Source organism: Terrapene carolina, unplaced genomic scaffold (genome assembly GCF_002925995.2).
Source record: "Terrapene carolina triunguis isolate 2854851 unplaced genomic scaffold, T_m_triunguis-2.0 Scaffold69, whole genome shotgun sequence".
NCBI classification, from domain to species: Eukaryota; Metazoa; Chordata; order Testudines; family Emydidae; genus Terrapene; species Terrapene triunguis.
The window spans coordinates 59,455,873-59,480,440 of NW_020664420.1; the positions used below are offsets into that span (position 1 = coordinate 59,455,873).

Below are 24,568 nucleotides of genomic sequence, written 5' to 3' on the forward strand. Positions count from 1 at the left end.
CCTCACCATCTTGGCTAATAGCCATTGATGGACTTATCCTCCATGAATTTATCTAATTATTTTTGAACCCAGTTATATTTTTGGACTTCACAACATCCCCTGGCAATGAGTTCCACAAGTTGACTGTGTGTTATATGAAGAAGTACTTTCTTTTGTTTGTTTTAAATTTGTGCTGATTAATTTCACTGGGTGACCTCTGGTCTTTGAGTTATGTGAAGGGGTAAAGAATACTTCCTTAATTACTTTCTCCTCACCATTCATGATTTTACAGACCTCTACCATATCTCCCCTCAGTCATCTCTTTTCCAAGCTGAACAGCCTCAGTCTTTCTAATCCCTCCTCATACAGAAGCTGTTCCATATCCCTAATCATTTGTGTTGCCCTTCTCTGCACTTTTTCTTATTTTAGTACATCTTTTTTGGAGATGGGGCAACCAGAACGGTATTCAGTATTCAAGGTGTGGGCGTACCATGGATTTATATAGTGGCATTATGATTCTGTCTATTATCTATGCCTTTCTTAATTGTTCCTAATATTTTGTTAGCTTTTTTGACTGCCACTGCACAGTGAGCACATATTGTCACAGATCTATCCACGATGACTCCAAGACTTTTGTTCCTTTTTTCAATTTTATGTGCAGCTTTAAAAATGAGCCTATTCTAGTGCACTTCATTTTCATTTTTTACCAAAAATCTCTGAAAAATTCCCAGGTTTTTAAAAATCCAGTATTTCAATTTTTTGATTTCTACCTGGATTTTGTACATGCCCGAATTCCCCTGCTCCAGCTCCCTGCTTGCAGACTCCCCAGTGGACAGTACATTGTGCCTGTGTAGGGAAGGGCAACTGCTGGCTGGCGGTTGCCCACTTCCTTCCCATGATAGCTCCTGAGAGGAGGTAGGCTCAGAGATGAGTTACTGCCTCAAGAAGAGCCCGAGGGCACAGAGCCCTGTCCGCTTCATCACCAGAGACCCCTACTGCCCCCTGGTGAACAGGTTGCTCCAATCCCCCTATGGCCCTGAGGAGCAGAGGGTGTGAGGAGGAGGGTAGTGGCAGCCTCTCTGCTGCTGGTGGGTCTATGTCTCAAGGCTTGTCTACCTGGCCCCACAGTTCAGAGTATGTAGTGTGAAATGCAGCGTGCACCAAAGTTCTGCGTGTAACTGTATGGATCCAGTGTGGATGCTGCTGGTGCAGCCTAGAAAGCACCTAGTTTGCATTTGACAAGGATTATGTTAACATGAATTAGGTACTTTTTAGATTGCACCAGCAACATCCACATGGGGCAGGTACAGCGCAGCACTTTGGAGCACAATGCAATTCATACTGAACTGAAGCACAGTGTAGACATAGCCTCAATGACTGGGATCTGCTGCCAATCCATGGCCCATGCCTGTGAGAGGAAAGATGATGATTTTGGGATCCTTGACTATCAGGCACCTCCTCTTTCTGCTAGGCACCACCTCCCCTCACCCACTGCCCCCCTGATAGCCCCTGTGAGTAGGTGAACCCAGGGATGTGACCAAGTCTGCAGGAGAATGAGCCTTAGGAAAGACACTTTGAAAAAACTACTGCAAGCCTACGCTAGCCCGGACTTTTGAAATTCAGAATGAAGCCCCTTTTGTCAAGTGTATGTGCAAGTCACCAACTGTAAACTTTTTGTTTTAAAAAGTTGCTTTATTTTTTTAATGGGGATTAGAGACAATGGCTTCATAAACAAACTTTTACTTTTCTCTATTTGTTGTTTTGTTTTTCTGTCCTCCTATCCCCCCAATATTAACCCTGATATTTTCACGGAAAACTGTGATGTAAATTTTTTGCACTGATTTTCACCTGTTTTTTAACTTTTGAAATAAACATTGAATAATCCCTGGGAAATTAAAAATAAAACAAAAACCAGAAACGAAGGGCCTTAGTTTATTCATCCTACTAGTATGGGTTACTCAGGGGAGGAAGGGTTACAGGATCAAAGTCATAGGTTATGGGTGGGTATAAACAGCAAACAGCCTTAATATTAAGTATAGGGTAAACAAAGGGGGCTAGAGTCGAAAAGGAAGTTAGGTGTGGCAATGCTAAGGTGCCTAGAAAATTCCTAGGATTCACAAGGCCTGAGTTTGGTGCTTAGGATCCTTATACAATGACTGAGATCCTTTTTTAAAAAAAATAAAACGCTCTCTTGGAGTTAGGCATTTACAACGCTCTTCTGCAAGAGGCTGGGGAGGAGAGGCTCCCTCATAACTTTTAGCCTAGTGTTTGGGTATTCACCATGGATATGGGAAACTCCTGGTTCAAGTCCTTGCTCCACCTGAGGGAGAGAAGAGATCTGAACTGGCATCTCCCTCAGTCTCTCCTGTTGAAGCTATTCCACTGTGGATAAATACTTTAAAAGGCATTGGGGCACAGGGACTGAGTTTGGGTCTCCCACCTCCCAGGTGGGAGTTTTAACCACCAGGCTACAGAGTCACTCTTATACTTATTCTCTCTCTCTCTGGACCAATGACTCTTTCATTATATATACAAACATTTTTTGCATTTAAAGCTGACTGGTTTACTAAACAAAAGAAAGTATTATCTGTACCTAATGAATTGAACTGATTGTTTTTTGGTCACCAGTCCTTCAAGGGTTTAGAACTAGTAGATCTCATTCTCTCACGCCTGGTCTTTATTCACAGTTTGGAAGAGAAAAAGCAGAAAAGCTTGTTTTCCAACTCCCAGTTGATTTCCTAACTTTGAATAAACTAGTTATTGAACTGAACTAGTTGAATAAACTGAAATAAAGAAAATACTCTCTCTGAACCTGCCGAAGAGGCTACTGCTGTCAAATGCTGGTTTAGCACTTCAACAAATGCTGGTTCCAGGTGCTTAGTCAGTGACTTCCTGGTACTTTGACTTTCTTTAAAACTTGGCAGTAATAGTTTATACTATTTTTTGTATTTCATTTAAATGATTAATAGGCTGTAAGTAGTTTAGGCTTTAACATGGGTTGTCAATTTTAAATTTAATTTTACATAGATTTTTTTTAAATATACCTGTATTTAATTTAAATAAAAAAATTTGCTTTAATTGATTTTTATCAACCTAGTTTTTTAATGCTTAAACCCAATGGGATGGTTTGATGTAATCCAGACATTTTTTTTAATCAACCAAGTCTGTGTCTGTAAAATTTGCATATACATTTTTAAATTAGTATACAATTCAAGGATTAAGTTACAAATTATACTTCCTGGCCTTGGCACAAGCAGCTAAGTTTGCAATTGTAGCTAAGTATCAGAGAGAGGGAATTTCACTCATAAAAGCCATCTCCCTACCATTAGAGGCTGTCTTCCTCTTAAAATCAAATCAAACTATCTTTTGCATCATTAGCAAGTAATCAAATTGTACTTTATTTTATCCCAAAGCCTACTCTGTTATAGTTAGCAAATTCCACTATTGCTTGTCTTTCTGGCAGAAATAATTGTCTTTGAAGTATCTGACTGGCAAGAGCTTGCAAACTTTAATCTCTCTCTTAAAATCAAATAAAACCGTCTTTCAGCTGCTACTAAATTTGAAGGCCTCTAAAGTTGCTACATAGACTACTCTAGCTTGGCTAGAAAATCTAGCTGTTGATTGCCTTATTTGCAAAACTAGGTGACCAGAGCTGAAAAGCAAAGATCCTCTCACCCAAGTACCCTGTCATAAGAGACCACTGATCAGGTTACTAGCAAACTACACCTTCAAATTGAGCCCAAGTGAGGAAAAAACATACAAGTGAGAGTCAGACACAATAAAAGCAAGAGGATAAGAATAAGAAACCCTGGCTTACCAGACTCAAATGGAACAAAAAAAAAGCAGAGCAGCAACAACAATAATTCATTTTAATTTACTTGAAAACAGTGTTTAAAGTAGTCTGAAACAAAAGAGGGAGCTCTCACAGCACAAACCTAGGAGGTTGGGGAGCTGCATTTTTCCTCTATTTCCCCACACTTTAACCCCTGCTTGAAAGAGTGAGAACTCAAACACAAGTCAGAAATTGAGACAGCCATACACCTTCTTGTTGGACAAGCAAACTGAAGTCTTAATTGCCTTGGCACTCCCCATGGCCATAAATCATAAACAAGTATGGAAAGAAAATGAATTGCAAAGGGAAAACACACCATTGTGAGGGGTGTGATCCCAGTTTGGAGTCTCCATTATTTTCAAAATGCACTTGTGTATTTATTGATTAAAGAGGTTGGTAGTTTTTATTCTCCTAACAGCATTTGAACAGAGTGGTCTGTTAATTTTCCCCCTTTAATTGTCTGACAAGGTGCAATAACGTGACATAGAAGGAAGGGTAAGATCTGTTTACAGCAAAACTGATGGGCCTTCTCTAGGTAGAACAGAGAGTTCAGTTGTCTCTATATTATCAAAGAGAGACAACAGAGATCTCTCAGTAGCTCCTAGTAAAATCAATGGCTGTTATCTTTTATCCCAATGAAAGATGTAGGTATTATTTTCAGAGTCTGTAGCAGAAAGGAGATTGTATGAGTGGTAACATACTCCAAACTTTTCCACACTGCTTTAGGTCCACCTTGAACATCAATCTAGGAAAATAAGCATGTTGATCAATATGACAAAGTTAACTTCTTTAGAAGAAAAATAATTATAGATTAACTGAAAAGGTTTCCCTCCACTACCTCCTTCATACTCACTGGCCCAAAGAGGTGCAAACTGCTGCTTGGTGGGAGTACTGGGGGGTTAGCCCTGAGGGGCAAAAGGAAGGCAGAACATACTGAAAGCTTCACAGAAAACTCCGAGGCAGAGGGTGCCTCAAGGATATGTTGCATCAATGCATCCACTGATTACTCAACCCATGGCCCTTCCTTCAGTCAGTATCACTCATTTTTCAGGCTACAACCGTCCCCTCACTGGAGAGGTTTTGTCTATCACTGAGACTCCATTCAGCAGATTTTAGACTTTATGTTGCTAGTGGCCAGCTGATGGGTTCTTTGCTGGCAGAAGCTGGCACAGGCTCTGGTTACAGTTAGTCCCTGCTATAACACGGTTTAATAACAAGGTTTGGTATTTTCTACACAAGCAAAACCAAAATGTGTTATGATAAATTCAGGGCACTACCATGTTATAACTTGATCTTCCGATATGGCACAATTTCCCGTGGAAATGGGTTGTGCACAGATCTGCACCAGATATAAAAACTATCCCCCAATGCTGACTATTTCCAGCGTTAATATCTAGCCAATTAAAGCAGTTCTTAGTTTTTCATTGTTTCAGTGACTTAAAACAAATCAGAAGGCAGTAGTGTCAACGTCTTTTTAGTTTGTCTTTATGCAATTGCTCACAACAGGGCATATCCAAGTAATTAATAAGATGTTAGTTTCTCCCTAGATAAACAGAAAAGCTAAAAGGAAATAAAATAAAAAGGACACACTGACTATTAAGGGGCTGAAAATATAAAAAAATTATAATAGAAAGTTCTTTAAGAACACGTAATTTTATCATTTTAACAACATTTATTCATTTCCAAATGTCTGAATTGCAGCCTCATTTCAAATTAGCAAAAGAGCTAATTTTTATTTTACCTGCAAATTGTGTTTCTGCGAGAGACACTGTTAGGACAGGTACCAAGACTATGGCTCATGAGATGATGTAATGCTAGTATGGAATAACTATGCTAATACTGGCATTAAGCCTCTGAGCATACACAGTGTGAGCTAGATATTTGCCAAAGCCTGACCCCATTGGGAACAAGCTGAGTGCTCATGCTATTGATAAAAAGCATTGTATTTTCACTCCTAATATTCCCATCTCCTGAGTGCTTACTAAAATTTAAAGCCTAAACTTCAAAAGCATCCAGCGATTTTAGGTATCCAACTTGAAACTTGATATAGGGGCTTGATTTTCAGAAAATGCTGAGCACATGTACTCTGAAAATCCTTTAAAGTGAAGCTGTATATGTTTGGCCCTCAAAAATTGAGACACACAAAATCACTAGTCACTTTGGAAAATGTAGGCTACAGGCTTTTACTAAAGAACTGATAGGTTGTTCCTCATGCCACACTCCAAAGAGGTAGAGGGACCACTCTGCTGGTTGAATTTGGGTACCAACAGTGCTCCCTCTTAGGCCTGGTCTACACTAGGACTTTAATTCGGATTTAGCTGCCTTAATCCGAATTAACCCTTCACCCGTCCACACTACAGAGCCAGTTAATTCGAATTAAAGGGCCCTTTAAATCGATTTCTGTACTCCACCTCGACGAACGGAGTAGAGCCTAAATCGATTTTGTTAATTCGAATTAGGGTTAGTGTGGACGCACACCACCGAATTACTGTGTTTAAGTTAATGGGGTAGTGTGGCCGCACACCACCGAATTAATGTGGTTTAAAACCGAATTAAGGTGCTTAGTGTGACCGCGCACAATCGAATTTATACAACCTGTTTCCCAAATTCGAATTATCTAAATTCGGATTAATCCTGTAGTGTAGACATACCCTTAGGAGCAGCCTGACCTTACACTATCCAGGTTAAAATGATTTAGCAGGAAGTTAAACACATTTTTAAAAAAAACATCAACCCCACTTTCAAAAATTGGTAATATATACAAGACAACTGAAAAAACAGTCACACCTTCAGTGTCAGCTATTTTGTGGTGCACCCCAAAGTGGAGTAGCCTCTTCAAGATATATAATTTACAGGAAAGAAAAATTACACTTTCTGCTCTAGGTTCCCCAAGCCTCGAACAGAAGACCACTGAATCCATGACACTTTCTGAACAGGTAGTATCTGAAGAAATATTGACGTCTGTTTGGAGAATGTGTACATTGAGCACTAAGTATACACCTGCGCAAGTTGTTTTTTATTTTTTGTTTTTTAAACACAGACCAATTCTAATACTAATCCTTTTTTCCTTCATTAGTGGGTAAGTTTAAGCGTTCATAGTATTCCTTTGAAGTTGTTAGTTTTGCAAGATATTATGCAATTGTTACAGAAAACATCAAAAATATTGAGATGCGCTGTTTCATTCACAAGTGTGCAAAAGGAGACATTTCTCACAATTTCTTTATGCATGAGTACATCATTAAAGGGTTTTCACAGAAATGAAAAGACTGTTTGGATTCATCATAAAAATGATGAGCCTCAGCTGATAATCAAAAACGCTTCTGTTTAATTCAAGTTTAATTCCCTCACCCCACCCGAAACCCCACTCATCATGTAGCACTGGCCTCACTGTTGGTATTATTTTCTTCGTACTTCCCCTTTATTATGTTATAGCACTGTCTGTTTGTTTTACACTAGTGATAACTAAGCATGTCCCCCATCGATGAGAATGAGGGTATTCCTTTATTCATCTAAACAAAACTAAAGTCCAGTCCCATGGCAGAGTGGAATCCTTATTTTGTAGTTAACTGGGACATACAGGCATAGGATTGCAGTCTAAACCCTGAGTTAATCCAATAGAGTGACAAGTTTAAGCTTGATGGAGGAGCTCAGCTGCATCATATTTAACAAACATGCATTTTCATACATGGGCATAAGTTCTTGAGAGAGTTGCTTAGCTGTATAACATGTACTACCAGGGCCGGTTCCAGGGTTTTTGCCGCCCCCAAGCAGCAAAAAGATAAAAAAAAAAAAAAAAAAAAGCCGCGATCGCAATCTACTCTACCGCCGCCGCTTCATTCTTCGGCGGCAATTCGGCAACAGGTCCTTCGCCCCTCTCTGTTGGCCGCCCCAAGCACCTGCTTGCTGGGCTGGTGCCTGGATCCGGCCCTGTGTACTACATATTATGTGGGAACGTGATCATATGCAAAGAATATTGATGACTTTGGGCTAACGAAAAAAAAATGGGAAAGGAATAATATTCAGTTACTATGTCTAGCACAAAATGTTCAGACTAGCTCAAAACCTTTTTTTGGTAAAAATGTAAATAATTGCGGGCTATGGATTTATTACAGTTATCTGATATGAAAAGATTTTAAAAATAAAATTAAAATCCACAACCTGGATTTCAAAATGGTCAGACTATGTATAATTTGTTGGCTTTCATAAATCAAGCACTTGTGTCTTTTAGGACTTTATTTATTTCCTTTACTATATTCACTTTCAGATGTCTCCTACTGCAAGATTGTTTTTGTTTGTTTGTTCTATTAAGACACTGTGCTTACATATTTATGGATCCCTTTTATTAAGCTTTTGGCATTTTGTAATTAGAAGTAATGTGGTTCAACATGTACAGTTAATAAATAAGCAACAACATGGCACCCAATGAAAGAGAATTGCAAATCAAGTAATGTTGTTAGCTAAGCTAGGTTAGAAAGAACCTTGACATTTCAAAAGGTAGAATCATTCCACTTGACTTATGAGGAACTTAAATACATAAATTAAAAGCTACTTTGAACATAATTTTTTTAAAGGCAAACTCTTTAAATCTTTAAGGCTGACCAAAGTAGGTCCTTGATGTCATTTTTATTACTGGAAGCACAAAGCCTTTCAGCTTTCTTATTAAATGAACTATGCCCTCTTCAGCAATAGCAACACAGCTACTACATTATACTGCACTTAGATCCTGAAAGAGTTCTATAGTTTACTGTGATGGCAATAGATTTTTTTAGCCAGAGCATATTTAATCATAGGGAAAACATGATCAAATATAGTTAAGAGTCAGACATAAAGCAAGTCCACAAAAATAAAGCAATGCAGAGCTAACACTATCAGTTCTCTAACTTGATTAGGTATCATAGCAAATATTTTTGTTTCCTCCACTGTTTTGAGACAAGCTGATAAAGAACCAGATGTTGTTATAATAATATTGTTGATGATTATGCCGACAGCATGTTCCAGCCTGCAAAAGATAGGGTTCCTGCCCCGAAATTATTTCAATCTAAGGCCTCAGTTCTGCAAACACTTACAAATGATGGGATTATACACATGCATAAGTGTTCACAGGATCAAGACCTTGAAAAAAATGTTACAAGACAGAGGTGCAATACAGTGAGACAAAATTGTTTCCATAGCCCCCTTTGTACTGGGGCATGCTGCAACCATTTAACTGACTCCATTTTGCTATTTTGGGAAAACGTGTAAGATGCTAATATAATCAATTTTTAATTAATTTTCTGATAATATTCCAGTAAAGCATATCAATTTTTTCTTAAGCATTTAAATTAGACTTTTTTATGTCTTTCCTCATTATACCATCCATTCAATTATATGAATTATTCATTTAAATTGTGATTTTTTTTCTTAAATTTTTTAAAATCCATCTCATGTTTTGGTGTACAGACAGCTAAAACAGATTACTATGAGCCTCACTGTCAGGCAGTGCAGTCTGAGTATTATTAGAATTCAAAAGACAGCTGAAATGGATAAAATATATTAGTGGATGTGTGCTTTACATTAGTATGGCACACATCCTAAGGCACACATCCTCTAATGTAAGGCACACATCCACTAATATATAACTTTGTTAAAATTTCACTTCAATTTGGTTTGAGCATCAATGTTAAAACAAATATGTTAGCTGCTATGAAGGATAAGAAAAGAGATGCCATTTCAAAAATTCTGAACTTTATTCTGCTTTACTGATTCTGAAGAAAAATAATCACTTTTATTTAGTTATATTAAAATAGTACTGTACATGCAAATAATTTAATAAATTTAGTTTACTACTATATCTCTGGCATTTGACCTCATTTAAATAAGGGAGAGGGGGAAATAATAAAATTGTCTGAAATAATTTAGAAGAAATAAAGTACAAACTAAATTGAAATTCATATATTTTGTCAGTTTACAGCATGATGCATCTTGTTTTTTGTGCAACTACATCATTTTATTGAGTTCAACATAAGGACCAACAGAACGGTTGATGAAGTGGGTTGCTTTTTTGTTTCTTTAACTTTTAGTTCACTTCAGAAAACTGTAAGAATAGTTGATGTATGTTTTCTAACCACAGAACTACGTGGAGAATCCCTCAAGTAACCCCACCAGAGAGGAGCATTCAAACACATATTTCTAATGCTGTTACAGTAGATTTAGGTTTACTTTCAATGTAACCAATCTACATATTTTTCAAAGTAATATAAATGTTGGCTACTGCTACTTAGTACATTAATAAAGGATGTGAAAAACGGAGCCCTATATGTGCACAACAGATTACAGAATTATAAAACAGGATTACAATACTGAATGGACATAAAAACATAACTGTTAGTGTCTATCTGTGTGTGTGTGTGTGTGTGTATATATATATATACATAAAATAAAATCTTTACAATATTAAACACAAAATTTAAGTTAAAGGATATTATGCTAATAAATACTATGGCAAGAATCTATGTGTCTGACCCCACAGTCCTGGCAAAATTCCCATTAACTGCCAGGGCGGCTCTGTGTATTTTGCCGCCCCAAGCACAGCAGGCAGGCGGCTTTCGGCGGCATTCCTGCAGGAGGTCCACTGGTAACGCGGATTTGGCAGCATGCCTGCGGGAGGTCTGCCGGTCCCACACCTTCAGCATCCCCGCCGTCGAATTGCTGCCGAAACCGCGGGACCGGCGGACCTCCCGCAGGCATGCCGCCGAAAGCCGCCTGCCTGCTGCCCTCACAGTGACCGGTAGGCTGCCCCCTGCAGCTTGCCGCCCCAGGCACGCGCTTGCTGCGCTGGTGCCTGGAGCCGCCCCTGTTAACTGCAAATCATACATTTTAGATATTTTGGGTGTCCTCTCCCCTCCCCTCCCATCTTGGTCTGAAATTAACAAGTAGTGTTTGAAACTGAAAATGGGCCACAAATCTGAAGTGACAAAACACTGGTTTGCTAACTTCTGGATTTGTCAAAATATAGAAAACATTTTGTAGTGAGTCTAACATTGATATTAACATATATTTTATTTTGCCATTAGATATCAGTTTTGAATTGTAAACCAGCTTTAATTATACCGTTCATGAATATTTTTGCAGCATGGTAGCAGACTAAAGAAGCAGTTGATGCACTATACGCAATCTAGGAGTTAACATGTTAACTGAGGAAAGAAAGCTTTACATTATCTTTAAAAGGTCACATAAAACTGCAAAATATATTGAAAGATCACACGAAAATAGAACTCACATTCTGGGTCAAACTAAAGTTTAGTTTTAAATTATTATGTCCTAATACAGTAAATGAAAAGATGGGACTCCGAAAATATATTTGTGATCACATATAGTACTGAACAGAATCAGGTCACTGCCATTTTTTTTATTAGATGAGAATAATATTGTCCTTTTAGTAGTCAAAAATGATGCACATTCAGAAAGCTGTAACATATTCCATTGCTCCAAAGGACAAATATTGTATCTTTATAAGGTTAACTGTGAAACTACTCAGTAATTTTGTGCATTTTTTTCTTTTAATTTTTTTTGCTATCATGTCCATTCCCTACTGCATCTACTTTCCCATCCGTTCAGCACAACAAACCCTTAAACACTGTGAAAGTTTCTTTTAGAAGAATTTAAATGCAAGCCTCAGTAGCTGTGGATGTCTCTTACAGAGAGGAACTGGAAGGAAAATACAATATAACAGTCTTTTGCATTTAGAATGACCACCTCAGAAGAGATGGAATGCAAATCACAGGTGGGAGACTACTGCTCTGTGCATACTGATCCAAAAGTGCTTCTACATCAGGTTCCTCTAACTAGCCATTATATTGTACAGTGTTTTTTTTGGATGGCGCAGACTAAGGGGCGCTTTTCACCCGCTAGCAGGGCCGGCTCAGGCTTTTGGGGCGCCGGGGGGCGGGAGCCCTGGGAGGAGGGCGGCGAGCCCCGGCGGGGGCTCCTCTCTTCTCCCGGCGGCCAGAGCGCCGGAGGCAGGGCGCGGGGGGGGGGGGGGAGGGCGGCCAGAGCCCCGAGGGGGGGGCGGCAAGCCCGCTCTTCCCCCGGCGGCCAGAGCGCAGAGGGCAGGGCGGCGAGAGGGCGGCGGCCGGGGGGGAGGGCGGCGAGCCCAGCCGTGGCCCCGCTCTCCCCGGGGGCGGGAGCGCCACGCCGCCCCCCTCCAGGTGCCGCCCCAAGCACCAGCTTGGTGGGCTGGTGCCTGGAGCTGGCCCTGCCAGCTAGCAAGACAAAAAACCTTACAAATTAAGTTTACTTCATTGCTCAAGGAGAAAATCTTTTATTATGTACTGCAGGACAAAGGATTTGCAACTATATAGTGTTTGAAAAATATGTTATTGCTGTAGTTTATCTCACTGTATGGGGCTTCCAGATGCACAATGGAATGGTAAACCAACTTTTAAAGAAAACTGCACAGAATTCTCATCACATTAGGAGTATTCTTAAAAGTTAAGCAGAGAATACAGATTGTTGATAGTTATTAATTACATGTGAGACTGCCAGTCTGTAGAAAAGATTTTTTTGTTTTTGTTATTGCTTCAGCTGTTAAGATTAGTGTTGACAAAATTTTAATTCAACTTTTAAAAAAAAATAATGATTAATAATGAATCTCTACTTAGGTGAATAAATATCAATCCACTGCTTGAGTACTAGTGCTAAAAACAAGGAACATTACAAATTAGATCTCTGATTCTGCAAACATTGACACTTCTGCATATGTTTAACTTTCCTCACATGAATAGACCTATTGGCTTCATGTGTATAAATGTTTGCAAGATTGAACTCAGAATATATAAAAATACATTAAATATATAAAAATGACCTAGCTAAGGTATATAATGTATAATGAATTTTTCTAGTTTCAAGTTAAGGGGAACTTAAAGGGTTCTGAAATATGCTGTTAATTCTCCAGATCTCCACAGTCTCATTGGAAGGAAGGAAGATTTCACCTCTTACATGATTCTAAAACAGGGGTGGGCAAACTACAGCCCGGGGACCACATCCAGCCCTTCAGATGTTTTAATCCGGCCCTCAAGCTCCCACCGGGGAGCTTGCCCCGCTCTGCGTGTGCTGTGGCTCCGTGCGGCTCCTGGAAGCAGCAGCATGTCCCCCCTCCGGCTACTACACGTAGGGGAAGCCAGAGGGCTCAGCATGCTGCCCCCACCCCAAGTGCCACCTTCGCAGCTCCCATTGGCTGGGAACCATGGCCAATGGAGCTGCAGGGGCGGTGCCTGTGGATGGGGCAGCGTGCAGAGCTGCCTGGCCATTCCTCTGCGTAGGAGCCAGAGGGGGGACATGCAGCTGCTTCTGGGAGCTGCTTGAGGTACGCACCACTCGGCGCCTGCACTCCTGATACCCTCCCATGCCCCAACCCCCTGCCCCAGCCCTGATCCCCCTCCTGCCCTCTGAACCCCTCAGTTCCAGCTTGGAGCACCCTCCTGCACCCCCAACCCCTCATCCCCAGCCCCACCCCAGAGCCTGCACCCCCAGCTGGAGCCGCACCCCACCCCCCACCCCCCAACTCCTGCCCCAGCCTGGAGTCCCCTCCCGCACCCTGAACTCATTTCTGGCCCCACCCCAGCCTGCACTCCCAGCCAGAGCCCTCACCTCCTCCCACACCCCAACCCCCAATTTTGTGAGCATTCATGGCCCGCCATACAATTTTCATACCCAGATGTGGCCCTCGGGCCAAAAAGTTTGCCCACCCATTTTCAAAGAGAGAACATTCTAGTATTTTTTTAACTTGTTAGCTACTATATTTATTTTTCCACGGGAAGTATCATTAATGAGTAGGGTTACCATATTTTGAGTGTCCAAAAAGAGGACACTCCACGGGGCCCCGGCCCCGCCCCCAGCCCTGCCCATGCCCCCGCCCCAACTCCACCCCTTCCCCAATGTCCCCGCCCCAACTCCGCCCCCTCCCCTGCTTCCCGCGAACATTTGATTCGCGGGAAGCCGGAAGCAGGCAGCAGGTAAGCTGGGGGTGGGGTGGGGGGAGGAGGCGCGGCCCAGTCTGGCCCCCCCAACCGAGCGGCTCCCTCCGGCGGCCGGCCCCGGCGTCTCCAGCCTGGCTCGGCTCGGGGTGCCGGCCCCGGGCCAGCCCCCAGCCGAGCACCCCCGGGCCAGCCCCCAGCCGAGCACCCCCAGGCCAGCACCCCCGGCCCGGCCCCCGGCCCAGCACTGCCGGCCCCTGGCCCGGCCCCAGCCCAACACCCCCGGCCCTGGCCCAGCACTGCCGGCCCCCGGCCCAGCACCCAGCGGCACCGGCCCCTCCCTATTTTCCCGGACATGTTCGGCTTTTTGGGATTTCCCCCCGGATGGGAATTTGAGGCCCAAAAAGCCGGACATGTCTGGGAAAATCCGGACGTATGGTAACCCTATTAATGAGTATAAGATTATACAACTCTCTCTGAAGTTTACAGATCACTGTAGTAAATTTTGCAATCCATCAAGGCAAAATAACAAGAAAAAAGTAATGGGCTCTCTACAGAACATCAGAGATACATACAGTTCATTTATTTGTGTGTCTTCAATAGGTGCTGATTGTTGAGTTCCCAAGTAATAGGAGAACAAAAGAAGAATATAGACACAAAGTACTTTTTTGAAAAGAAAGACTCCTTGGAAAACAACAAATTTCAGAATTAAAAAAATTACAGAAATAAACAGAAAATAACACTGAAGATGAAAATATAGGCCCTGATCTTGCAAAGATTTATTCACATGTTTAATTTTATAAGAGTAGAACTCTTTTTAATGTTTCCACGATCTAGGCCATAAAAAGGAGGAAAGAAACAGAGGAGAAAAGAATACTTATGTGTACAACTGGGAAGGAAAACAGAAATAGGGAAAGACCAGTTTTGAGAAGAAAACAAATAAGGGAAACAATGCAGCAATTTAGTATTATTTTGAGAGAAGCAGTAAAAGCTATATGTATTTAAATGATAGAAACTGAGGGAGAGCTTGCATAATCTGTAATACATGAAGAGGAAATCTTTTTGACTTGCAAATATATTTTCTACTGATTTTCCTTTTTCAGGCCACATCTGTTGGGAGTTTATCTGTATTGACAAAAACTGTGTGCTCTTTCCCAACAGGTACAGAGGTGCTGGGTCTTCTTCTACAACCCCAACATCCTTCTTTGGGGACCATGTCTTAGCGTATGCGCAACATGCCTTAGATGGCACATGACCAGAATTCATCACCGAATTTGGTCAGTTGGTTGGATCATTAGCTGCCCCGTGCAGGAGACCGTCTCTCCCTGAAGCTTTACTCTGCAGTTCCCCTTCTAGCTCTGCCCTTGCAGCAATCCCTCTGACCCTTTATAACCCAGAGGCAGCCCTTCCCCCCTTAATTAGCTCAACTAGGAGCACCTACCCTGGCACAGGGGAGCTGGACCTATTTTTAATCACAAAGGCAAACTGCCCTGTGACAATTTCTTAATATTTAAATCAAGCTTATTGAGGCAATATTCAGTTTGTGAGAAAGGATACATGCACACTTACTGCTTTAGGCACTTTTTTAACAAAGAGGGACATTTAATCCTTTAGACAGAATTTATATGCAAGTTCCTTTAATACCAGAGATGAGATAGTGTATATTGAATCTATAACGATATTATTCTAACTTTACATTTTTTCATCAGCACTTATATTTTAACCTTGTTAATTATACTTCATTTTTTTCTTTTAAATTAGGAAGACAAAAGCTTTTTCTTTTAAATTTTTTCTTTCTAATTAGGAAGACAATAACTACTTGAAATAATGATTTCTCTTGTGATAATGGAGCACCAGTCAGTACAAACATTATCATACGGCCTTCCAGACAGGTATTTGTAAATAGAGCCGACATCCATGAAATACTTGAATGAAACCTCTTTCCCCCGCCACTCAAATACAAAAGTCCTCAGGAGCACTACATGTATTGGAGGATGTGAGGGGAAGAGTTGACATAAGGGACGAAGGACCCACATCATTATATGCACTAGCGACTAGCTGGAGAACAAAAAGGCCAGAAAACTGGAGTTCTTCAGCTCAGCTTCAGTGTTCAGAATCTTAAGGGATCAAGAGAACATTACACTAGAGTTCAGTGTGCCTGAGAAGTCCTGTGCAATTAACAGCTAGAAGTGGGGAATTCTTTAATTTTTGCCAAGTCCAGAACTATTAGGGAATCAAAATGAAACAAGACAAGCACTCCAGCTCAGTTGTATCTTTTGCAGTGTACAAGTGACAATAAATATACAGAAATGATGGGTAGAGTTGTTCAGGCATTTTTTTGGATGAAACTTTTTTTTGTCACAAAATGCCAAGTCATCGAAACCAAAGCTTTTCATAAAAAGTTATTGGTTTTGACAAAACTTATTTCAAAAAGGTTTCTCAGGACCAGGATTGAATTTTTTGGTGAAAGCGAGAGAGACTAACTCTATAACCCAAGGTTATCTTTTCCCATAGCTGAAAAAGCCAAGCTTTCTTAGTAACTCCCTGGATAGCACAGTTGTGAGATCATGAGACCCTCCTCCTTTCACACCAGCTCATTTCATCAAATCTTTTCATCTCTAAACACAAATCCCACCTTTGTGTTTTTCTCTGTACCAAGCACTATGCACCATCATTAACCTTATAAGTAATATTTTACTCCTGGAAGTATTCCTTAGAAATAAATTCTCAACACCCAGGAAATCAATAAACTACAGAATTAGAGCGGAAAATTGAAAAGACAGTTACACAATTGTGTATGTGATTGCTGCTTTCTCTCACAGCTATACATCTTCACATCAACTTAATCCATTTGACACACAGTCTCCCCACAGCTAGAAAGTCCAACTTTCTTACTAGTTCTTAGTAAAAGATTAAATACAAAACTCCTATGTTTAAATAAAGTTAAGGTTGAGACACAAATCAACAAAAGGCAGAAAATTCAAAGATAACTCTGACAGTCCGTGCTTAATTCATAATTGTTTTTAAAAAGGTAAAATGGCATGAGGAAATAGTGTCAGCTTTGACTTCACACAGGTGTTTACTATAGAGATCATAGTGGTTCATTCACATATGTTGCAGACAGCTTCTCTAGTAACTCTGTCTAGTAATTGTATGCCTAGCCAAATATTTAAAACACTTAGTACTTATTTAAATCCTTATTTAGTATCCTAATGATTTGTCTTATGATGTGGCATTATATTAATATGTATATAAAGATAAAAACATTATGAAATAAGTTAACATCCCTAGATTTTAATACTGAATGGCAGACAAGTTTTAAATATCAAGAACTAATTTTCAATAAGCATTTCAAAACAAACAAAAGAATCCCTAAATGAAGCCGTTTTTTGGGTCAAGAAAGGACAGAGAAACATCAAACCAAAACACTTCATTTTTAGCATACAGAGTAAAACTGAAAAACAGCCAAAATGATTTTCTTTTTAAAACCAGACGTGTATATTTTTATAAAAGCCAAATAATTTTGGCTGTTTTTTCAATTATACACACACACACACACATATAGACACACACACACACGTCCTTGTAATACATTTATTTGTGTGTGATGTTATATATATGCATTCATACACACACAAATAAATGTATTACAAGGTTGAGACTTTATATGGCAAGTGTTAACATGGGGGAAAATTTTACAGCTGTGCTATATACTTGTGAGAAGTTTATAATAGAAGTGCTGACATACTCTTAACTGTAGCAGTGCAATCAGCAACAATATATTTCTTTTTTCTTTGCAGTTAACAACTCTTGGCATCTGCTGCCTATTTCAAATCCATCTTGGTTTCCTTTTTTTGTTTTTCTTTTTGTCTAATATAATTAAATGTTTTTTTAAAAAAGTCCTGTGTGGCTGTACTGAGAACAGAAAATCTACTAAAACGGGTTTTGGAGCTTTGTTGGTGTCTAAACACAGCCCTAGAGAGTCTGATGCCCTCCACTACAATAATTTTTTTAATCTCATCATTCTGTACTTTATTCCACCAAATTAAATTCCATGGTGGCAATGTGTCAGATAAACTAATGTTGCCTATGACCGGATGTTACAGTTTAGAGAATTTTAATAGACTTCTAACTTTTAATATGAAGGCAAATCTTTCAGTGCACTCTATTTAGTAATATTTTTCAAATAATAATCAAATAGTATTAAATTTTCAATATTGCTTCTTTTATTTTCTCACATCTTATTGTCAAAATCAAATCAGGATGATAAAAACTGCTAAATCTCACATTTCATAGTCTAGCTTTCTTAGAGTACATGTAATTATTTCACACATCTGTCCCTATATTAGGTATTAGTTATGGGTCAACAATCACAATTAACACTAATCTCTTTTTCTTGTTTGATGTCTCAAATTAAGGTGTGCTTAAAACAAGTTGTTCTAATAACAATAATATTTTGTTTAGCTATGGAATTTGCATTTTTGCTAACTGAACCTTGAGACAATTAGGCTCTTGACACCAGCAGTCACAATTCCACTAAACTAATCACGAATGTATCAAGAAATCTGGGCTGGGAGTTTCAAAGGACATCTGAATTCCAATGAATTTGAATGGACTATGGGTGCATAATTTCCTTAGTCTCTTTCTAAAAATCCTGGTTTTATCTTCAAAATTAGTTGGGAAAATAGTGTTTCTCAGGTGTCTTGCTAAATATATATGGAAATCTGTAGAGTCACAATTAGCAAATAGTCAAATTTTAAATATAAAAAGTAGGCATTGTGTGTTGAATCTACCAAACCTACATGGACCAAGTGCATATGCTAATATCCTCAATAGACTACCAGGTAGATTAAGCAAGAATGGATGTCCACATACAGTCATTCCCTCCCAGAACTCTGGTCAGTGTAATATGATACTAAATATTTGGCTAAGACATTACTGAGTCTCCATTTTGCATGACACCTATCCCGCAAATTTATAGAATAACATGCTTCCACTAAGAGAGAAGCATCTGCCATTTGGTGGGGCCTGAACAGTTATGCATAGTGAAATCAATAGCATAATAAGACCATTGGGAAATTTCTTAAATCAGACCACAACAAATCATCCTAGTAATCACTAGCAGATTTCTCCTACTTGCCAAATGTAGCAGGATGTGTTCAGGGGAAAGGGTTGCCTGGTTCTCTTTCCTCCCACATCCTACTGTGGCACTACAGTACTGAGCTCTGCTGGTGAAAGGCTCCCTTCTCCCTAAGGACCTCAAGAGCTTTGCAAGAAGAGTGGCACCTTCCTTCCCCACTTAAGTAAGAGTTCCTGAGTTGCTCACAATGGCTAAGTGATGCTTATGAGCACCACTCTGCTACAGCGCTCATCACTCATGATTTTTAACACAAAACACAAGAAGAATGGAGCTGTCAGAAGGGATTGACATAACATTTATTTACTTAGTGGTGATGAGGGCTATATGTTTGAATGAATACTGATAATACACTAATTCAATAATAATGTTAAAAATTGTTCAGTGCCACAATTACCGTACTGAACAATTTACTAATATTATTACTGAGGCAATTAATTTATTAGTAGTATCAGCATCAGAATCTAGTATTAGTAGCACCTGCAAAAGTTTTTTGAAAAGCCCCAACGACTACAAGGTCAAGAACACAGATGATGTGAAATGACTACAGAATCTTATAAATTAGTGATGGGCAAACCTTAAAATATTTGATGGAACGGTGCAGTTTGGATAATTATGGTATCTAACCAACCAAGCCTATGCAGATACTCTCCTATCCTCCCACCCAACGCTCTTCCCATGTCTCATTTATGCATAACCACTTCCTCGTACTTTCCATTCAAATCCAATCCAATACATTCACCTGCCTTCCTTTCCCCACTACCTCGCTAGTTTGGTCATACTGCTTTTGAGGGAAACTACTGCTCCCTTGTCAGCCCCTTCATCCAAAGAAGGCCCTTAGAGGGTGATGTGAGTTCACTGGGTTGGGATGAGGGGCAGGATGCCATGAACTCTATAGGAATTCCTTCCAGACAGATATAGAAGAAAGGTTTGAGGATACGGCATAGCTAGCAGATCTGCTACTACATGAAGGGAAGGAGAGGTTTCAAACAGAGCAGAGGCTACTACAACCCCGAAACTGCAGCAGTAGCCATAAAGTGACTTCATTGTCATTTTGCATCCTGAGGAGGATTCTTCTCCCAAAACCCAGGGTCACTGTTTCCCCTGCACCAAGCCACTGTTCTCACGCTAGGTGTGCAGTGGATGTGATTTAGCATTGCATGGCCCTGCCTCTCTTCTGGGCCAAAAATAATCTCTGATTTCAACTCTCAGATCCCAGAACAGTGCAAGATTTGAAAGGAAGAACCAGTCTGAGTTCATTAAAAAGACTAGATAACTACTAGACCCTGCAAATCTCCATTTAAACTAAGGGTGAAGAAAGAAGGAAGAGCAGGAGGCAAATTAATTCAAATCTGAGTGTTTATCAATCAATACTCAAACTCTCATCACAGAGATCAATCAACATTTTTCAGTCAATTCTATATGAAGGATAAATCTGCAGCTCTCTGAAATCTAACAGAGTGCCTGTCCTCTAGCTTCTTCGTTCTAAATCTTCTCTGTCTAGTGTCACAGCAACATTTTTACAAGTATCACAAGGTAAATTTCACTTTTTACATCTCCATGTAAAGTTTCAACAGATCAGTCTTGACAAAGGGTAAAAAACAATAGCCATTTTACATACCATAGTCGGTAATCTTACAGGATACCAAATACAGCTCTTTCAGGTTCTGTCCTTCTTTAGCAATGACCTCCACACATCTGGAATACATACAAAATAAGATTCACAGTTGCAAGAATTCATTTCATATTAAATCAATTAGGACTCATCCACAACGGCTACACCACAAGGTAATTCCGAACGCATTATACAAAACTTTCTTCTTTTTGTGACCTTCCCTAGAACTCTTTCAATAGAATTTATTATAGCCACACCTTTTAAACTCAAATGCTAAAAAATGTATGACTTCAATTAGACACATTTTTGACTACTAAGATTCCCATGTCCCAAAAAGCTCTGGACAGGCAAAACATTAAGTTATGTTGAATATTTTTATATCACTAGTATGACAATTTGGGGAATGTGTTCATGTACAATTTATTGATTCCAGTTTGAGATAATGTGCTCTCTGTATATATTTTTGTCAAACTACAAACTCCATTTTGAACATAGGGCTTGTCTGCCTTCTCTGTTGTCTTTTTACCTCTATGTTGAATTGGAATTCCAAGGGGTAGCGATACAGTGCTAACAACGGAGAATCATTAAACCCGGAGAATCATTAAACCCTTATGGTCTTCTGTTTACATGGAAGCACGGTTGGACAACGAGTTGGCTGCACAGAAGAACCCGTCTACCAGTAACAAAGCAAGGGATCACTATATAGGGACCTTTGATCACCTGATCAGAGGGTTGACAAGGGGACTGTAAGTTATAAAAGGGAGGTTAACTTACAGGCCATTTTGGAAAGAGGGAGATGAGACCAGAAGCAGAAAGCTGGATACAGGAGTGAGAGAAGGCTCCATGTTTTGGAGGAGAAGCCATGTGCAGAGAAGGGAGAAAGGAAGGATCCTGGACACCATAGAGGACTCTAACATAAGCCAAAAGAATGCTTGAGGGTGGTGAGGAAACTGAGGCAGGGATATGTGTCTAGGTGTTACTGTTTTGACTGGATCTGTATATTTCTTGTGTTGTCTAATTCAAGGGCAATTGGTTTTGGAATTTTGGCATGTGCTTCAACTATCATATGTCCCTGGAGAAGTAAATGGTAAACCAGAGTGCCTACAGGGTTGGAGCTTTGGGAAAGAGTGCACTTAAGGAACTGTGGTGTTTTGTGGCAGAGAGGTCAACACTATCCTGGGGGCCTAAGGCAACTGGACCATGAGGTCCCATTTTTGTGAAGGGATAACAGAATCTGTGCCCAGGAATTGTGACAGAGAGGCCAAAGAAAGAGACAGACCAAGGTAAGCTTAAAAGTACACATAGTCTGACTTGTGTGGACCCAAACTCAACAGCCTGGTGGGACTGTGACAACCGGTATCAAAATATACATTAATGCAATTTCAATATACAATATCACATAGAGGTTATTTGAAAAAAAAAAAAAGAAAATGTTACAGAAATGTTTTGATTTCTGTTGTAAAATTCAATGCAACTATCAGATACAAGATCTGCTTCATGCAATGTTTAAGCTTTGAGAGATTTTGCAGACAAAAAGTGTAAGCTACATTACAATAGCGACATAGAATATACCAGCCATTATAAATGTCGGGCTGAAATTCAGTTTTATGTTTCTACAGTGATTATTGCAGAGATCAGCATTCACCAGGTCATGAAATAGCATGTACCATTTGTGTTCCAATATGTTGCTACAGAAGGTCTAATTTATGAGAATGGGGTTTGAATTTCTACATTTCTGTTTGGTTTGTCACAACTATATAATTAAACAGTTCTTTATCTGTGACTTCTCTCAATCTTTAACTTGTAAGTACAAAAAAAAAGGAAAAGGAAGCAAGAACTAAATATATTGTAAAATATATGTTTATCCTTTATAATTTAATTATAACTAAATCTGGATTAATATCTCTATATATGTTATGTTTACAACTGTATTATTTACACAGTATCAATCATGTAATGGAGTACCATAAAATGTATTTTTGTCCTGCTAATTTTAAAACGTATTCATTGCTCATTAGACTAGCTGTGATAGCCTGTTGAGTGGGTAACTTTCTACATAGACATATTTTTAAAAGAGGATTTTTAGCAAGATAGATTGTAACGATTCCTTTAGAGCAAGAATGGGTCCTCTTTAATTTGCAGGTCATTGACCCAATAGACTGCTACAGCTCCCAAGTCAATCCAGCTGCATTACTCAGGATAAAAATATTTGCTAACTTTAAAGTGATAATATGTATTCTTGAATTCTTTATAATCTTTTGGGGAAAATACATTTATACCCTCAGGAACACACTCCACACAGCAGCAGCAGGAGCAGCAGAATATTCCCCAACCTGATTTTATTGTTGATGCTGACAATTTGATTTCTTAAATCAGAACAGCTGTTAGAATTTACAGTGATAACAGCATCACATACTTTCAGTGTTATCTGTCCCCTTCCCTCTCCTCAAATCCTGAACCAAAACCTACTCTTTTTTTTTAACTGTCTGTGGAGGTTGCTTTGACCTTGATTTCCTTCACCATATTTACATCATCCATCAGGTCACATTTTTAATAATTTTTCAATTTTCCTTTCTAAAATTGGGTGAACATAGTATGTGGAAAGTTGTTAGAGTGGCAGTACTGGAGAGTGAAGTCCTCTTTTCAGCCAGAGAGCAGAAAAAGCAAAGGTCGAAAGACTGAAAACTTTCTTACCATGGCATCTCAACCTTGACTTTAAGTAAAAATTCTAGGGGAGAGAGGATAATACAGTCTCCATGTCCATTCCAGTTCTTATCTTCTCTACTGAGACTGCCAACAAGGGTGCCTATTAGCATCAACTGTGGTGGTGATTTTTGCTCTGGGAACTGGACTGAGACCAACTCTTTTCACATTATCGATTCTTTGAACCATGCAGGTTCATTGGGTTACTTTTATACAAATCAGAAACTACATAGACAGTTAAACCCTCTTATTCTATAAGGTTTATGAAATGCATTTACATTTTTGGAGGACCTCATTTTGGGAGAGGAATTTGTTGCCTTTGTGAGGTGGCACAAAGTGATTGATTTTTAAGACAAATAAATGTAAAACTTTGTATTGTATTCCATGATAATAGCGTTTTACTGCGCACATCCATAATCTGAATAAAAAGAAAATTATCCTCCTACAAAATGAGACTAGATAAATTTTAATAAGAACTACTTGCAGTCTACCATACATCTGCAAATTAGATATCATTAAAAGCCGAACAGCCCTTTTAATTAACAGGAACATTTTGATATGTTGTCTATTAATATTTATGGGGTAAGTCATGAGGCAGAGAACTGAAGTTCCAATCCTAATTTGAAAATGTTTTACTTACACTACACTTTGGGCCAACTTCTAATCTTGGAAAAAAATATTTATATTATTGTGTCTAATGAGACGTATTCCATAAGGTTTAGAATTTTTTATAATTATGTCAGTGTTTACCAAGAGAAGATTAACTGAGCAAGCACATAGCATTATAAATTAATCTTGAACATTACTACCTGAAGAGAGTCAAACCAAAGAAACAACCTAGTTTTTCATTTTGTTGTCAATTATGAAACATTGCAAACACACCGTGTTCAGGGCCAGGTGAAGGCAATCCATTGCCCTAAATGGCTTTCCCCTACCCATGTCATGGCCCCACATCTCTTAGGAATGGCATTAGGAGAGGTTTCTGGGGTTCCCACCACTAGTCCTCTTTGGGTAGGCTGGACTTCCCCACCACTTCCTGATTTTAGGCAGGTTGTGGTCTATTGCAGAGGAGGGAAGTCTCAGCCCCCATTCCTCTAAGAATCTGTATGGGTATTGATGCCAACATCAATACCAGCAGAGCCATGATTGGGTAATGGTACTGAAGGTCCCGTTCCCCATAAAATCCTGGGCTGTGATGGTTGTCAGTGCCCCCCTCCACTCTTGGAAGGGCAGTGTCAGGAGCACCCAATTCTGGAGGCAATTTATGTTTCTCAGAACTGTTTTTCAAGTTAACTGAAGACTCAGACAGATGCATTGCATTGATTTACACTCCGTTTATATTTTCAATC

The 24,568-nt window shown here is 39.5% G+C and overlaps 1 protein-coding gene across 1 annotated transcript in view; it reads right to left on the reverse strand.

Moving 5' to 3' along the window:
• Nucleotides 1–24,568, reverse strand: part of FBXL17 (F-box and leucine rich repeat protein 17) — a 443,616-nt gene that overhangs the window by 112,002 nt on the left and 307,046 nt on the right. The window contains exon 7 of the mRNA XM_026649192.2: nucleotides 20,523–20,599. Within this exon, the coding sequence (XP_026504977.1) occupies nucleotides 20,523–20,599 (77 nt within the window). The remainder of the gene's footprint in view (nucleotides 1–20,522; nucleotides 20,600–24,568) is intronic.